Source organism: Orbicella franksi, chromosome 3, assembly GCF_964199315.1.
Source record: "Orbicella franksi chromosome 3, jaOrbFran1.1, whole genome shotgun sequence".
In the NCBI taxonomy this organism is placed as follows: Eukaryota; Metazoa; Cnidaria; class Anthozoa; order Scleractinia; family Merulinidae; genus Orbicella; species Orbicella franksi.
Window position 1 is genome coordinate 33,799,909 of NC_138147.1, and position 18,025 is coordinate 33,817,933.

The window sequence follows — 18,025 nt, forward strand, 5'->3', positions numbered from 1 at the left end:
GCTGTTTTGACTGAGAAAAAGGCGTGTAAAGGAAATCTAGCCCCACAACCTCTAACCGACTGGAAGAGATTTAAAACGGTCGTATTCGCCCGCTGGAGGGGATGAAAAAGCTTGTTTGGCCCCAGCCACCGCCTTTTCAAGTTTCGTTTTGCCCCAAATTTGAACAAGAAACCTGGTGCAAAGTTCGCTTCATAAAGCGTTCCGTTCAGGCTGCAACGAAAGTCTTGCTCAACAGTTTGAAATACTTTATTTTTCCACTGTATACATTGGCGAACTAAACTTTTGTTCACTATGTCACATGATAAATTATTATTTTACACATTTAAAATGAAATCGGTTCGCTACTAACAAGAAAACCATGAATGATTCAGTGCGGTGTGCTGCTTGCACCCGTGTCAACTTTGTCACAATTTTTACTTGGCGCCCGTCTCTACTAATATGGATTACGTGATTGTGTGACGGCATTGAGTTCCTTGTTGCTGGGTCATAAGTGATGCCTAGTCAAGTTTGCTCTAAGAGCCAAGGTGTATTCCGATTGGTTAACTCAGGAGGCAACTGAGCCCCATTAGCATAAAAGACATTTTAAAAGACTTTTTTTTTTTTTTTTTTAATTCAGCGAATAATTTTACTCTGTTTCTCATAACTGAGCCGGCTTTGCACCCAATTATCGTTGTGTTCTAGCCAGTTGTAACCATCTGTATCTCCTAGGAGTGACCAAGTAAACCAGTCCCTGAAAATCAAAATTTAACCTGTCATTGTATAAGGTACAAGTCTCGATTTAAAAAAATATATATCTATAAATTACCCTAAGTCCTCGAATTAGCGCCAGGGGCGCTTATTTCAAATTTAGGAGAAGACGGGAGGCGCTTCTTTAATTTTACCCAAATCGTGGCCTGACATGATCATTTTCTTAATACATCATCTGAGCGTAAACAACAACATAAGCTGTTTATTGACATAAAAAGCTGATCCTAAAGCACCGTTAGTACTTAACGTGTTCACAAACTGAAACAACGTACAAATCTAATACTACATGACGAAAACTATACATCCTTTGTTGTCTCATCACTCGTCCACAAAATGGGGGAGAGGGGAAGGGGGGGGCGCTTATTCGAGGGGGGGCGCTAATTTTAAATTTTGGCTGATGAGAGGGGCGCTTATTCGAAGTGGGGGTGGGGGAGGGGGAGACTAAATCGAGGATTTACGGTACTACTGCAAAACTAAGACATAGTTACTTGCCAACAGAGATTTGGAAACTCAGGTCATCGGAACATACGCTTACCTTTGAAACCTTCTTCAGGGGCATTGCTTACTGTTAAAAGGAAGAAAAGCAGAAAAGTTATGAAGAAGGATAAACCTCCTATCAAAGTTGAGCTGTTAATGTAGCCTGTACTGAATGGAGAGCCTTTTCTTTTGTGTACTTAGTCCACTCGGTTTCCAAATACTTCACGAAAGTAGCCGACAGCAGTCGGGAAACCATTATTTCAACGGAATATTTACAACAATTGGGGGAGCAGGAGGGTTTTTCTGCCAGAGAATTTGATTAGCGAGATGAAGTAATTAAAACTGACGAGACAATTTTGAAAGCACGCTATTACTATGTTTCGATTGGACAATAATTGAGAACTATTCCGGTATTATTACAAACGTTTGCCAATAGCAGTGCTTGTTAACCCAACCGATAACAGGTCGTAAACCTCGTTCTCATTTTCGATTTCCGAATATTTTCCGACGGCGAATGAACTGACGTGACGACTTCCGTTCGCAGAGGAAAAGAGTGCGAGTTGCAATCTAGTTTCAGGTAGAAAACAGTTCTAAGGATGATTAAAGAAATGAATAACGAAACGAAATATCAGCCAATATTACATGGCAAGGTGTCCTTAAGTAAATTCGAGCGTTCTGATTGGTTCTTTCTTGGTCGGGATTTTGCCATACGGACCGTTTCGTGAATTATTTGGTTTGGGAAGCTGGCAAATTCAATAGACAAGCCTGACCTAACTTAGCTTGCTTGAGCCGTACTTTTGAATATTGGCCCTCGGTCGTTTTTGTACGGACCTCGCTGCGCACAGTCCGTACTGAAACGACCTCGGGCCAACATTCTCCCGTGCGGCCCTCGCGCTCGGTTAGTAAGAGGTTAATATCATGGGGAAGTATTAAGTCTGTCAACAAGGAAAATCACGGCGCAAATTTGCTCACCTGGTAAAGCGTCCTGTGAGATGGCTCCCTGTGGTTCATCAATCTGCAACAGAGTTCAACACTTAAGATTAAAAGCTTTAGCAGAACGATCTAGATTTTATCAATTAACATCGTAAATAGCCGAGTACGTAGTTAAACCGAACCCGTGATTTTGATTATGGTGAATTCTCCCCACTTTCTGCCATACTTTATTTGTAGTGCCAGCTCTGACGACAAGTTGTCATTCTCCAAAACTGTTGGAGTACATCAACAGGTATTGGTCACCGAAGAAGTAATGCTCCTCCTCTAGTTAGCTTAAGACAAACCTGTAATAGCAATAAAGATCCTGGCTTGATTCCCAAAGTTATAAGCGTCGCGTCATTGTTTGAGAGAGGCACGCCATTTAACGTGAGATGTTGATCCATGGGCATCACAGAAAAACTCTTCATCAGCTGAAAAAAAGGGGCGCGTTACAAGATATCCTGATGGTTTGGCTGCCTCCTATCTCGCATAGCCAAAACGATGACGCGCGCGATGAGAGTACAGGCGTGACAAAATGTCACGCACGACGTTAAGTGCACACGAAGATCAGTTTAAGGAACTCAGTCACGATATTTTGAGTTATTTTGGACACGCAAAAGATTACATTTAAATTGAAGGAAACCTGAAAATAGAAGTTTACTAAGAGAGAAAAACAACACAGAGATGACAATAAACCATAAAGGAAAAAGGATCTTTAAGGATGGAGAAGATTAACACGGATTACAAACGACGAACTAAACTTATCAAGATGGGCAAACCGTGACGCAGATGCAGAAGACATAACAGAAAGAGAGACAATACAAGAAACACCAACAACAACAACATCAACAACATCTTTCATTTAAACACGGTGGGTTTTAAAGCTAATATAGCTTATGGGGCCGTGTAAAAAATGTTAATAAAATTATTAAAAATTATTAAAACTGAATGTAGACAATAAAAAGTAAGATATGTACAATAAAAGATATGAATAGATTTAATAAAAGACGAAATCCCTGTCAATTTGGGGACGGCCCATTTGCGGTGACTCTTCATTAAAGTTCAAGTTTCTGAGGGCGTGAGACTTTTTTGCTCTCTTGGCGTAGTCCCTAGCGCTGGCAGCGGATGGTTCTAAAATATTCCAAACAATGGATCCTCTGTGAGAAATAGAGTTTTTCATATAATAAGTTTCAAAACGTTGTATGTCAACACGATGTTGATGACTGAGGTCATCCTTAGACTCTTTCCTTTGGATTATATGTTCCAAGCATGATGGAGTTATGCGGTTGTAGATATTATACCACATAATAAAAAAAAGATAAAGAATGTTCCTCACTGATTGAGTTATGTTTCGTTTTTGTCACAAAATTCCGCGGACGAGCAGTTGATGAATTTCTTTATTCTCATCACCTGTCTGTTTGACATTGCCTTGCTATTGTTAGTTGAGAAATAACATGTCGATGCCACAAAACAGAAGTTCACGATTGTTACCTGTAATTTGACATCTCGTAAAGTCTCGGTTGATCCAACAGTCAGTGAGACTTCTCCGCGCTGTTTACGGTGCCTGTAACGGGCGAAGAAATACTGAATATCCCATAAAGAGTAGCAAAGGGGAAAAAAATAAAACAAAAACTGCAAATACCTGGAACTTCGACGGGCTCGACTATCACGATTCAGCTTTGGTTTCTTATTGTTCGGTGGTGTCTGCAAATAGAGAGTGGACTGGTGAGATGCACGTGACATGCACATGTTTGAAGGCGCGGTGGCCTAGGTTATGATACTTTCAAGCTCACAGTGTTCTGCTTTACTTCTAGCAGTGCAAAACGTTGCTAAGCTCTAAAATTGTGACACATAACTACCAGGTAATGTAATCAAGATCATGGTAATTTGTTGGACACCAACCTGGAAATCTGGATCGAACGAATAGACATCTTTGCTCGAGGTACTCTGTTGACAAAAAGCGTAAATGACAGGGGCAGTTACTAAATATACTGTAGCTAGCACTTTTGGACTCCTAAACGTACCTTTTTGGTACGCTTCGGCGGCATATCAAGCTCGTTTGGTCTCGCCATGGGTATTTTGGCTCAACTACGTCTCACCAAATACGAACCATGGCTCGACCAAACTCGCTTGATATGCCGCCGAAGCGTACCAACAAGGTTTGATTGAACTATTGTCCTGAATTGAAGGGAAAGTGCAATGTTCTGACCCAGGCTTTTCAAGAGCTGAAAAAGGACTAGGGAAAAACAGAAAGACAAAGCTTACATCATTCAAGGCTTGCTGTATGTCCTTCTCGGTGTGATCCTTTGTTATTTTGCGCACGTAGATTGTTCCGTAACGATAATTCTCCACGTGATGTGCTCGTTCCTGTATCCGCGCATAGCAGCATTCCGTGCACACGTCTGAAATACAAAACGTACTGTGAACAATCCTTACGGTTTTAATTAAGGTTGAAATGTTCCCACTGCTTTACTCATTTCTTGGCCAATCACAATCAAGTTGATCAGGGAGACGAAGAAGGCAAAGTGGCCACGTGATGATAAGTTGCATGTGTGGTTTCTAGCTCTGTGATGGGCGGGAAAGTTTGAAAAACCAACTAAAAGATATCAAAAATTAATCGAAAACTCTACCAAGTAGCTGGGTATCAAGTGTCTCAGTGAAAGATTAAAATTCAAACTATGAAAAATTAGACTCGATTTAATCTAGCCTAATAATATGCCTACCTCTGGATGAATGTTGAATACATTCACTTGCTCCTCCTACAACACAAAGACTTACCGGGACTAGTCACCAGTTCTCTCACGTCGTCTTCTGTTACACTTTTAGTAACCGTGATCACGTGATCGTAAGGGTAGGTTTGGGTAAGTGTGTTCCACTCGTGTTGCCAGATATAACATAACCTGCAACAAGAGTAAATAGTGTGATTTCTGAGTTCACATAAACCGCTTTACACTGGACGCGCCGTCAAAGTCGTGATTGGCTGACTGATTGACTGACTGACTGACCGACTGACAGACCATCCTAACACCAGTTGAAGTGATTTCGGTTGTTATCACAACACAAAGGCACGTGCGATTTGTCCAGATTCTGCACCTGACTGGTTCCAAAAATTATCGCATTTGCTTTAATAGGCTGTTGTACATTGAATGAGTGTTTTTATTAACCTAATATAGAGAGCTCAGCATACCAGGAACGCATGTAGTTACTTTTAAGCCTACACTATTGTGCTTCCAGAGACAGCAACTTACTCTTCATTCGCACCATCCATGTCGTCATCACACTCCGGATTGAAGAGGAACTTTTCATGGGGACACAGCAGAGGGGCATTGACGATACTGTCCGGTGGGACATTCCTTGCGGGGTACCTGTTGAACCGATTAAGAAACCTTCAAAGGCGTGAATCGTATGCTTATACACAGTCATTATCGATTGTCTGACACAGACCGCAGAGGTTCAACCTCTCCCTGACCTGGAGTCAAAAAATAATTGGCGTAGTCTGATGACCTATATATATACTGCCACACACGCACGCTTGCTTGCGTGCGAGGAAGCGTGCGTGCGTGAGCGATAAGTGGTCGCATGTTGGTAAATGCTGTAAATCAAGAATAAAAAGAAGCCCCATTACTGTTTTTCTGGATCAGTGGTTGACTTTAAAGTTCCTAGCTTTTTACCCTTTCTCCCGTTTATGACATACAGTAAAAACCGCGTGTAAGAACCTACTATGGTTTCAGAACTTGCTGGCAGAAATTTGCCATTTTAAAACCCAAAAATATAACCTGTTTAGTGTTAACAGCACCATTAGCTCAATGCACCTTACCTTAAGAATTGCCTCCACTGATCAAGAAAACTTTTTGAAATGGCACAGGCAACGAATGGATCCTGACGAAATGTAGCGAAAATTAGAATTTTACTGCAGGCTACAAATTTTTTTGAACGGAAACTAAAAAAAATACTAAGAAATGTATTTTTTTCTACATCTTGGAAGGATACAGTTCACTGGAAGGCTATCATTTTCCCGCCATTTAGACTGTTGCAGCTCTATTTTGCCGCCAAAAATGACCTCGAGATGAACTAGACGAGCAAGGCTTTTGCGACTGAATTTTAGATAATTAAATATGTTACTTACGTCGTTATCAAGTGACGGCCGATTCCTGTCGAGATACAGTTGACTAACAGCAGCTCTCTGCTCTGATGCGAGCAATTTGTACGTCTCATTCTTCAGTCGTTCTTCCTCGTCTTCTGCCTGTGTAGTTAAAAAGAACATCTTTAAACAAAATCCCATCTTCTTTAGCAGTCACTTTTAAATACCTGTTTGCGGCTATTACTGGTATGGATCTGTGTCACTATGGCATATAAGATTCGTACCTGGCACGACCTACATACTGGGTGAACAGCTTGAAACTCGGGTGCGCAAGAAAAGTAGTACTTTAATCTCTGCCACACGACATCTGGTACAAGCCTCCGGCAAGACTCGTCCGAAGAAAGGTCTCCTGCAATGTAATCAAGAAAAAACGCCTGTTGAAGCTATTCTAGAAACCTGTTTCGCTGCAAGAGTTCATTGGTGAATCTTCTGTTATTACGTTTACTCTCCCTGTATTACACTGTCACAGTAACGCAACATTGAATTGTTACCTTAGCGCAACATTGAATCGTTTTTGCGACGCAACATTGAAATGGTACAGAATCATGATGATCATGCAAGAATGTCGAAATCCGAGTGTTGAGCGGACAATTGTAGTAGTAGCGCTTTCGTCTTATGGCAATGATGTGAAAAGGATGGTATTGTAAATACCTGAAACACCGACATTCCTCATGTAAACTTACCGTGCTCACAAAGCAAGTCTTCGTTGAACTTAGAATCGCTGTCATCTTCGTCCTCCTCAGCACCAATCTCCTGTGGATTCTCGTCTATCTGCTGAGGTGCCTTCTCTTCTTCCGTCATGCTAACATAATGATCTTCAATTCCTTTGACCTTAACTTCATCATCTTCCTCCGCGTCGTAATTGGCTGTAACTTGACATCTGTCCATCAAACTCTGGCGTGCCTCTTCATGATGGATTGCTAAAGCTTTCCATCTCAGAAGTGACCGCCGACCAACCCAAAAGAACTTGTCACTGCAAAAAAGAACGAAAAAACGAGCTTATAAAACAACCATGTGAACCAGAATCATGTGACCATTGGAATAGCGCAGCACTGGGGTTGCTTGTTTTATTTTGTTTGCTTTATTTTTTGCCATTTATAAATATATTTACAAACTTTCAATGCATAAGACAAGGAAGCCAAAGGAACCTCAAGGAAAGGACTACCTAAAGATACCTAAGACTTAAACAAAAAATGCTGTCATCACCACACAAAATGATCATAATTTAGGATAAAAAGTAGTTAAGCATAGCAAAACGCGCAAATGCGCAAAAGCAAAGAAAGACAAAAAAGCGAAAAGAAGCACACACAAGCACACTAAAAAAGTAAGATATACTGATACCAAGAAAGATGACGAGTGTAGAGGTGAACACAGCAGTACTATGGGCATTTTGAATTTCAGTGCTCGGAGACAATTAATATAATTTGGGGCCTTCAAAACGGAGTGCGAATTTCCTTAAATTTGTCCTACAGCAAGGCAAATGGAAGGTTAACTACCTGAGTGATGTTTGAGACTTCAAAGTATCGGACACAAACTTGTAATCTTCAGCCAGTCTGGATTCGAAACGTATTCTTCTGCATTGTTCTTTGACACAGTTAATACACATTGAGTCACTAGATAGTAAAAGTATAAAGTAGCAAGATTATTCACTCCGGCAGTGAGGCTGAGACATATTTTGGCATTTTTAGTTTGTTTTCGCCGAACAAAATGAGTCTTAATTCCCTCATTAAACCTTTTTTTCATTTTCTTATATTTTCTGAGTATTATAGAACATACAGGAAAATTATATAACTACCTTTGAAGTCTTGGTAGACCACCATATTTTCTGAATATTTCATCTGCCTATAGAAAAAGCAAGAACATGAACTTGAAAGCAGTTGAAGTAAATAACTGGGAATTTCTCTAAATATTGACAACTTACAGCTTTGATGGTAATTCGCTTGGCATTCAGAACTTGACTTGGATTGAGTCTGGAGTAAAAACGAAAAAACTAGTTGGCTCAAAACAACATTATATTGCACTTTGTAACCTCCTAAAAGCGACCTGGTTGCCTACAGGATGTGGTCGCTTACGAGGGCTTAGACCATATTGGGTCATAATTTTGCCTCGTTAGCATATGGTAACTTCCGACACTTTAAACTGTTTTATTCTACTTCCCGTTGGGGAGGTGCGGTGGCCTCATGGTTAGTACGCTCGTCTCCGGATCGAGTGGTCCGGGTTCGAGCCCTGGCCGGGGACATTGTGTTGTGTTCTTGGGCAAGACACTTTACTCTCACAGTGCCTCTCTCCACCCAGGTGTATAAATGGGTACCGGCAAACTTAATGCTGGGGGTAACCCTGCGATGGACTAGCATCCCATCCAGGGGGGAGTAGAAATACTCCTAGTCGCTTCATGCTACAGAAACCGGGATAAGCTCCGGCCTGATGGGCCACTTGGCTCGCATGCAGACTTTACCTTATTCTACTTCCCGTTGAGAAAATTTTCGTCTCTTGTACTAACCAGGAATGCGATAATGTTTCAACACGTTATTATCCAGTTTCCGCTCTATTATCTGTCAAGTGGTTGCTTACAAGAGGTGAAAAACAAAAGAAAATTTCAAACTTTCAGCCCTAAAAGTGGTCGCAGTCGCATATAAAGTGGTTGCTTACAAGAGGTTCCAAATATAGTGATTTGACTCGGAAACTTTTGGTATTTTGGAAACTGGTCGCTGAGGTGAGGTGAGTTGGACTATACTTGTAATCACTTACTTTCCATGACAACAGAGCAGAGACGAATTGTCCACTGGTGGTGTTTCAGTTTTCTCGTTCATCCAATCTTTCAACCATTTTGTCAAAATCCATTCATATTTGGTTTCTGAATAGTGAAGAAAAAGCAACAAATCTCTCTCTATTTAACAATTAAATTATGAGCTCGAGATTTCTACGGATTAGTCATACAAAGGCCTCATCAACTATCGCCTCATAGAAATCGAGAGCAAATAATCTAATTGTTTTAGTAGAATTCTCACTAAAATTTCCTTCAAATAATGATTCCAACTATTTCTGGTGTTAGTAAAAAACTTCATGCTTTAGAGGATTCTCGCAGACTAAATTAATTGAATGTAAATTTAACATTTGCAGTTGTGTACACTCATTTATCGGTTTCTTTCAAGAATTTCGAACTTTTTAATTCAAGAAACTGTAAATGCCCTCCTTTTAGTCTTCCCAGGAATTTTGTTTATTCATTTGTTTCTAAATATTCTTTCAAAACTTCGGAGAAATGAGGAAACATTGCAATTTTGTCGACCATACCAACTTGAAGCCACTGCACACCAATGGCTGATAGTGTGCAGTGGCTCAGCCAATCAGATTACAGCATTTGCATTAGTATACCAGTAGAATTCTACTAAAAGTCGTTGCTGGACTGTTGCCTAGCAGCAAAACTTTGATTAGTTGTTGGCATCTTTACATAAGGTTTCCCTTTCTTAACCAATCAAAAGCCAAGTTAATCTGGGACTAGGAGTAGTCAAAGTAGTCACCTGCTGTTTAATTACACACATCGTTTTTCTGTGACTGACATGTCTTGTACTCTAAGCGCTCCCCAATCTTCTTATGACTGTATGTTGATCATAGAAAACATGAGAGTTCTAACCATTATCAACTTACCCGAAGTTACTGGCATGTCCTGATATAGCTTTCTTATCTCAGCTTGCCTTGTCTTTCCTTTGGAGACCAACTTTGCCTTTAAGTCAAACACAGAGTGTATGCATTATTTCACAGCTTTAACCCACCAGCTGAGTGCTGCCAAACCCAGGCCTTCAAATCTGAGGTTTAATACACCTTTTAGCCAATGAGATCAACATACACAGTTACATTGCACACAGCTCAAAATAACCTTGAAATCCATCTTGCCCTTCGAACAAGTAGCTCTAAAATGTTGTTTGCCCTGGGCAAGTCTTAGTTAACTTTCTTTTTACTTACTTGGTAGAAAACTTGCTTGGGCCTTTGCCCATTGGGCAAATGAGAATGAAAACTTACTTGCCTGGCAGGAAAATCTACTTGTCTCAGACGACCAGATGGCACTTTTTTCAAGCCCTGATTATACACATATCATGCCCTTACCCGAAATGCTTTGACTTGCGTAACCCAATGTTCAAACCGACTATTGTCAGTTGCTACCAGCTCTAGCACATGAGACGGAACTTCAACATCATCATCCTCACTCCCTTTAATAACAAAGGCAAAGTTTGCATTGAGAAACTTAACCTGTCCAGAGGGTGAATATCTGTTATTCAAAGCATACATCATTTACATTAAGGGTGGGTTGGCCCAAGATTTGTCCAAATGCTCAACCAGGAATTTCTTTAGATTAGTTTTCAACTGACAACAATAGGGACAGAAAAATGAGAAAGAAGTTGTGGTTTACCTTCCCCCTACCCCCCACCCCTTTGCAAGTGCAGTGTATAAATTATACCAGAGGCAATTAGGGAATATAATTTTTTAGTGATTCAGCTTTACAGACTAGCTATCAAAACTTTTGTCTTGGTCAAATTTGCCCTTAAAATTAGAGCGAAAACTATCAAATGCTCCCTTACCAACACCCTTATGTCCTTGGAGGGTGTACACCAACGTGTAGGCATTCTTGGACACATGGTAACCTTTTGCACATTTGGGTCTTTTAGCCAGCTTAATGGTGGTATCTGGAACAGATAAAAGGAGCATGGACATAACACAGCGGTATTATACAGGTCTGTAAACTATCTTAGTTTACTAAAATATCTGGAGGTAACTAGTGTTGGAAAGATTTAATTTTTTTATTATATCAAATGAAATAAGAAATCTATTAAATGGTGGCATGTTTGAGGAACACGCATACAAGTGCTTCCACACCAGACTCCTCCCCACTGGATCAATTAACTTGCCGACTCACTCTTTGATCACATGTGAGTAAAGAAAGCTTAAGAAAAGAAATAAGCTTGACAATAACTTAATAAAGGGTGCATAACCTTCATAAAGAGGACGAGAGGGAGGGGGTTACATACCCGCAGAATCTTCATCTTGCGACAGTTTTAACTTTCCCTGCATCTTAACAATGTCCTCATCATTAAACTTGTACCATGAGCCTGACTGAAAAAAGAAAAAACATTGGCAAAGCATCAGAATCAACAGCTTTCCAACACATCTACTGAAGATAAAATAATTTCCTGTTGAGTCTAAGGCAAACCTTTTTATCTCTGATGTGAGCCACGTAGTGTCCTGAATAAGCACTCACTCCAAAGTGGATCAACACTGCACTCAACTCGTAAACTGAGTCAGATCCTGAAGATAAAATGAAACATATTTCATTATACATGCAAGCCTGCAAATAATTTTTGTCTCTAGGCAGGTCATTTGTCAGGACAAGGACCAGTTTTGACCTGACAAAAAGCCAGTCTGGTTGGACAAAAAGAATTGTTTGTCGTTAGAAATTAAAAAGAGACATTTGAGACATTTTGATATTTTAGTGTAGACTCTTCGCCAAAATATTGGTTGCAAATTCGAAAAGCTTACAAGTAAACTGAGTGTAAAATCGGTACTAGCACCAGCAAGGGGACCTTTACATTACTTCTGGTATTATTTTACCTGTTGAAAATTGACAAATTTACAAATGTTTATACCCCTAGTCACACAAGCGTTTCCAACGTAACAAGTTTCCCAAGATGTGTAAGGAAAATGGGAAAAGCGATGAAACAATCTCCTGCGTGGACATTCAGAGACTTGAAAATTGGCTGAAATGAATTCTTCGACTTTTTCTGAAAGCAAGTTTCCTCTGGATGTTTTTGGGGTCAATTGAATAAAAAATTTACGTAATTATTTAAAATGTGGAATTGGAGGTGGTCGTGACTATAAAGCGTGACTAATCTGTACATTCACGCTTTTCACAAAAACATTTCTGTGGTACGGAAACTGTATTTCAACCACACTGACAGACATAAAAAAAACTATAAGAGTTAAAAATTAAACTCATTTTTGATCATATGGATTAGAAAAACATTTGGTCACGTTTTAGAGGTTTTAAAGTTTTTGAAAGCAATTGCATTCCTGAAGATAAACGAAACGTGAGTATCTGGGCCTTGTATTCAATTTCCATACTATTATAATTTCGGGTCAATGTATTACGACGGAAAATTAATTCCACAACACTTGGTAGCAACAAACAACGAGTAATTAAATAAGACCTCAGTTTTTAGTAGTTTTTCAGATGAACGTAATTCAGACTAAATGGGGCTTCATGATCTTTCACAACGCCACCGTAAATTAACATGTAGGGATAGTAGCGCTGATGTGATGTGTTTACAATTCGACATAATTATAACATTTGAGATGACGCACTGCACGTGATAAAATTCTTAGAATTAGAATAAAAACAAAACTGATAACAAAGCTTTTTCGCGTAGTATTGTGTGGCAGTATAACTAAATAACTTGTCCCATATTTGGCCACAAATTTCCAGTTAAAATATTTCTCATTTTAGCAGAAATGCCCGGTCAGAGTGTCCGACCAGGCTAAACTTTTACCTGTCAAAACCTCAAATTTACCGGACAATTGTCCGATGACTGACTGTTATTTGCAGGCTTGTACATGTAATTACTCAAACATGTATCATATTATTTTATAAAGTTTTTCAATGTACATGAGTTGCTTACCAATGCATCCATTTTTCACATGGTCCTTCATATCAAGGACATCAGGAAACTGAATGAACGAGTTCAGTTTCTTCTTGTAGCCTGTTTTCCTGTTAAAAAAATAATAAAGAACATTTTTGGTTTATACATCCTCAGAGAAAAATTCTGTACTTTTATTTTTATTTTTTTCATCCAATCAGCAGTAAAACCAAAACATATGCCCACTTCATGTTTATGCTTGATTGGTTAATTAATATTCTGTGTGTTACTTACTTGCACTTGATATGATTTAAAATTTTAAAAAGTCATTATGCTAAGAAAACACAGTACTCTGATATTCCCACCTGTCAAACACAAATCGTAATAGTTGAAGATTGAGAACTGGAGGCAGGGAGTGCAATTCAATGTAGCGAGCAGCATTCTGTTTGCTGTTACAATGGGTACAGTAATATTGATTATCACCATCTAACTTCTCTTCCTGTAAAACAAAATGAGAATTAATAAAAATTAGTATTTATTACCAATCACATGCTTCAAGACAAATACAACTTGAAACAAATATAAAGCATAGCAGGTTACAATTTGAAATATTATACCTAACCTTTAGAAACTCTTTGATGCACTGGTTGAGTGACGAGTGTCCTTGTATGTTCAAATCCAGCTCGTAAAAGCGAGATAGCCTCTTTGATTTGTTCCCACAGCTGTGACATCTAAAAAGAAAAGAATTTTAGAAGATGTACAGCAAAACAAACATTTCACAATATTGATTCAAAGAAAAATTCAAATTGCAGGAGGAGTTATTTTCAAGAAGTCTTCTTTTGAGTTTTCATTAATAACTCAAGGCAGCCCTGAAAAAGTGCAAGGAAAATTTTATCTCCGTGGAAAACCCATGTTTTACCAGCTGGCCTGATTAACAGCTCTGTAATAGATTCAATTAGTTACAACTGAATAAAATAAACTTGGAAAAAAAAAAGAAAAGATTTTTATCAAATGAGAACATTTGCACTCTTGGCTTACTCTGTGACGTAAAAGTATTCTCCACCAAACTGAGTCTGAACAACATTCTGCACCTCAGGCTCAGCCTATAAAAATAGAAGTGAACAAATTATAAGGACCCTTGATCTTACCTGAATTAAGTTTGTTGTGCATTATGCTCAAATTTAACTCAGTATTCATATACATGTTTAGAACTAACCTGTTTTGAGAAAGTTTCTTCAAGTAAAGATGTAAAAAGTTTGCTAAACTCCTGTGCATCCTAAATCAGGAAACATCCGATTGAAAACAACAAGACAATCAAAAAGCATAGCAACCAATTATCAGATTAATAGACCTTGTAGATTTTGTGGATGCAAAAACAACAAAAATATTTTCCACATACAAGCTTTGGACCAAAACAAAAACAAAATTGTGAATAAGAACCTTTAAGCTTCAATATTTCAAGTCAAGTAATCTTGATTTAAGTAAATGTTGTAGAAATCACCATGTACCTGCTGCTGTGCAGTATCCAGTCCTAAACTGTCCACAAATGGACTGGGATCAATGTATCTAAAGAAAGTGAAATGTACTGTTTACACGACTGAAGCAGATATTAAGTCTTTCCTGAGCCTGATGGTTCGACAGGTCTGTGTTTAATAAATTATTCTGATGTCTGTTGCACAAAGACACCATGAGACAGTATTGCTACAGGCTGTTGACGGGAAGTTGGTCTACAGTAGTTTTGTCAGGGTTATCTTTTTGCCAGCTCAATATGCCGTTATAGAGCTCACTTCCCAGTGGAGGGAGGACTCCCATTAAACAAGGATGGGGATGTTCCTCGGAAATTTTGAAAAGAACCCCCAAGAAGTACCAATGCCCTGTTTTGTGGGCATGGCTTGAAATTTTTTACATGCCTAAGCAGTACCAATTCTTAAAAAACACATTACCTGACATTGACTTAATTTTTTTGGCTCAATACCCTGAACACCCTATGAGGTACCAAAATCAATTTTTTTTTAACCACCAAAAGGTATGATGAGCACCCCTGCGCTTCTTGCATGTATATAGGAGTCTCTACCCCACTCCTTCATGGCACACTTGCTAAAATAGAGAAATGTGGGACTGTGGGAATTTGTTGATATGCTGAAAATCTGTTCAGCTGCCAAACTAACACTATGCATTTGGTAAAACTACTAGCAATTTATTTGAGTTGTCCTTTGATATGACAAGCCATATTCAAGTTGCCAAATAGTCAGGATTTAGTAAAACACACATGGACATTTTTATTTGAACAAGACTATACAGCCCTGTTGCATACATGTACGTACCTTCGAAAACTGTATTGTAACTGAGCAAACAGCAACTGAAGATGACCGCAGACTGTCGTTGGTGCTTCCTCTGAGCTCAGCACGGCGGTAGAAGGAAGTAATGGGACCAGTTGGTTGTTTGATGCTTGATCGGGTGTTACAGCAATAGAGAAAGGCTCATCCAGTGCTTTGCTATCCTCACTTTTGTGGTTGCTCAGCTTAAGAGAGTCTTTTGTGTTTGTAACACTCTGTGATGTTGGCAAACCATTCACAGCTAAAGATTTAAAGGAACAAAAGAGAAGATGGATTTTAGAATAATTTTTAATATTAATTAAAACAAACTTTGAGAACCTTCGGTTAATGAGTTAAACATATCACAATGTAGCATCAACATCTAACTTCATGAGCTCATTGAGGTTATTTGCATTGCACCTAAAAGCTGAATGGTAAAGTCACCAGGGAGTACTTACATCTGTTATCTTCTTGTTTTGATTTACATCCAGGAATCGTAGGAGAGATATATTTGTACATAGCTGAGCGAAAAACAGGATTATGAAACCAGACCTACAAGAAGAAACAAAAGTGATTTGTGACATGTAGAAAAAGACTCATGTGTATGTTGTGTCTTATTTGTGTTTGTAACACCTCCATGTGGGCTTACAACATTTAATAACAAGAGATTTTGCTGAAAGACATTTGGTACTTCAACACGCTTCTCTTTAAATTAGCTTACCTGTAGAAATGTGTTCACATAGCATGTGGCACCAAGGTTCTTGAGACCAACAAAAGCATTCTAACAAGGGGAAAACAATCCAGATGTTCAAATCTGATATAAGATAGTACTGTACATAATCTATCAGTGAAGACAAGGCTTGAAAAAAACTTGAATTCCAGCTAACCCTTGGGACAAGTAACTCTCAAATTTTGCTTGCCCTGGGCAAGTCTTAGTTTGCTCTTTTAACAATTTAGTTGGCAGATAACTCGCCTGATCCCTTGTCCATCAGGCAGTAAGAATGGCAAGTTACTTGCACAGAAGGAAAATCTACTTGTCCCTTTCCGTGCTTTTTTGGAAATATATGCTATGCAGGCTACCCCCTCCCAGGACCATGTACTAACATGAAGAACGCAAGGTAGATACTTAAATTGCTTATAAATGTGTTACCTCAGGTCTTCTTTCATTTTCTGGATCTTCACAATTCAACCAGTAGTCATCTGGGAATGGAATAATTACATATATATTGTTTTGCGCATCTTACAACTTGAAGTTTATCAATGCTGGTGATTAATTATTTTATTAATTAAAACAGGACCAAGTTACTGGTAGCCATGAATAGATGAATTTCTGCAAACTAATAAGCTTGAAACTGAAAATGACTGAAAAAGGAAACCACAAAACAAACCATTATTGATCCAATCTATATCTCAAATTCTAAAATTTTCATTTTTCATTTTTATTTTTTCGCTTTTGTGATAATTGCACAGCACAAAAACTTTCTTAGTTATAATCAGCCAAACCCTTGTGAGCTGCATTTAAAAATTCATGCAACAACCCAAGTATGCAAGTTTGACAAGCATGCATCCCTTAAAGGTGGCAAGTCTCTCAAGATTTTTTGACACATTGTCTAGGCTAACTGGGCGTTAAATGGTAGATAGACTAACCAAGGCGCTATCAAGGCTGACTAAATAATTTGCTATTTGGTCTTGCACTGATAAAAGGTGCTTTTGCTTCTGAAACGGCCACCCTGATATAAATTAAATATAGGTGTCTGTCTGTCTTAAATGACCAGTGATTCATTGAGATATGAGTCGTCGACTCATTTAACTCTTTCATAAATTGGGGGTCACCTTAGCTTGATAATAATTTATGCTGCAGCTTATTAGCTAAGTACCTTTTATTTCACCAAGCCAAAACTTTTCTCCAAGGCAATTGAAACAGTTAGGATTGGCTTTACAATTCCTCCTGTGAAAAATTAGAATAACAATAAACAACTAGTATAAATTTTTCACGGGATGTACGTTATTATAGAAACCAGGAACTATCAATTTTAGCGTTACTGTAAGTCATTTCAATGGATCAATGACAGACGGAGCGATAAAAACACAGACAGTGTATCAAATATCACCTGCAATTTCCCTGAGAACAACCAGTCGTATTTACCCGGTAGGCGCTCTCGATATTTTCTCTTGTGATATTTTCGGGTTCCGTGTGATCAGCCCATTCCCAAGCTTGCTTTACTACATTTCCCTGCTGTTTCCGATTTGTTGTTCGACGCGCCATCTTGGATTTCTTCTTCCCGCGCCGTGCGCGCGCATTTTGGAGCGTAAAACCGGCGAGTCCGTGGGCTCAAACAGTCCCATGCCGCTCTCCCCGCTCTCCTCGCTCTCTCCCCGTTTCGGTCAGTTCAGGCAAATTTGTCAGAAAACACATTTGTGCACTACGCTATAAACCAACTACAGATCTGTGATAAATAAACCGACCATGCGACCATGGGAAAGCTGGCGTGGAGGTGGGGGGAGGGGGGGGGGGGATTTGATCAGCATGCACCAAAAAGACACAACGTATCTATATTGAGTTTCATCATTATTCAGCGCACTATCATTTCGAGAAAGACTCGACTGCGTAGCAGCTGTTTCCTTTCCTTTTCCAGGCGGACTGATAAAACAAGCGAGCGAGCAAGCGGGCGAGCGAGCGAAACGCTTGCTACCAAGGCTACTTGGCTTTTCGTTATATATGTGAGATATGTGTAGAACTGAAGATTACC

At 39.2% G+C, this 18,025-nt stretch overlaps 1 protein-coding gene across 1 annotated transcript; it reads right to left on the reverse strand.

Moving 5' to 3' along the window:
- Positions 1 to 230: 230 nt before the first annotated feature.
- LOC145482211 (ubiquitin carboxyl-terminal hydrolase 48-like) lies at positions 231 to 17,685 on the reverse strand. The gene is made up of 35 exons (XM_081460832.1): positions 17,387 to 17,685; positions 17,153 to 17,223; positions 16,426 to 16,475; positions 15,997 to 16,056; positions 15,734 to 15,827; positions 15,285 to 15,537; positions 14,469 to 14,526; positions 14,177 to 14,236; positions 13,999 to 14,063; positions 13,583 to 13,691; positions 13,326 to 13,459; positions 13,003 to 13,091; positions 11,541 to 11,635; positions 11,359 to 11,443; positions 10,912 to 11,016; positions 10,439 to 10,542; positions 9,983 to 10,058; positions 9,086 to 9,191; positions 8,259 to 8,307; positions 8,133 to 8,179; positions 7,834 to 7,950; positions 7,021 to 7,310; positions 6,562 to 6,686; positions 6,323 to 6,439; positions 6,014 to 6,075; positions 5,445 to 5,561; positions 4,975 to 5,096; positions 4,462 to 4,598; positions 4,099 to 4,143; positions 3,839 to 3,900; positions 3,688 to 3,760; positions 2,502 to 2,627; positions 2,197 to 2,239; positions 1,283 to 1,312; positions 231 to 730 (listed from the first exon to the last, which is right to left on the reverse strand). The coding sequence occupies exons 1-35, from the start codon at positions 17,539 to 17,541 to the stop codon at positions 705 to 707; spliced, it is 3,357 nt and encodes a 1,118-aa protein (XP_081316958.1). The 5' UTR covers positions 17,542 to 17,685; the 3' UTR covers positions 231 to 704.
- Positions 17,686 to 18,025: the final 340 nt, after the last annotated feature.

Bases quoted from the DNA above. Each gene is read 5' to 3' on its own strand.
- LOC145482211 (XM_081460832.1), bottom strand. From the start codon at position 17,541: ATGGCGCGTCGAACAACAAATCGGAAACAGCAGGGAAATGTAGTAAAG. The intron at 14,527-15,284 runs GTACGTACATGT...CACTTTCTTTAG, and splicing joins TTACAATACAGTTTTCGAAG to ATACATTGATCCCAGTCCAT. The intron at 11,444-11,540 runs GTTTGCCTTAGA...TTCTTTTTTCAG, and splicing joins CTCACATCAGAGATAAAAAG to TCAGGCTCATGGTACAAGTT.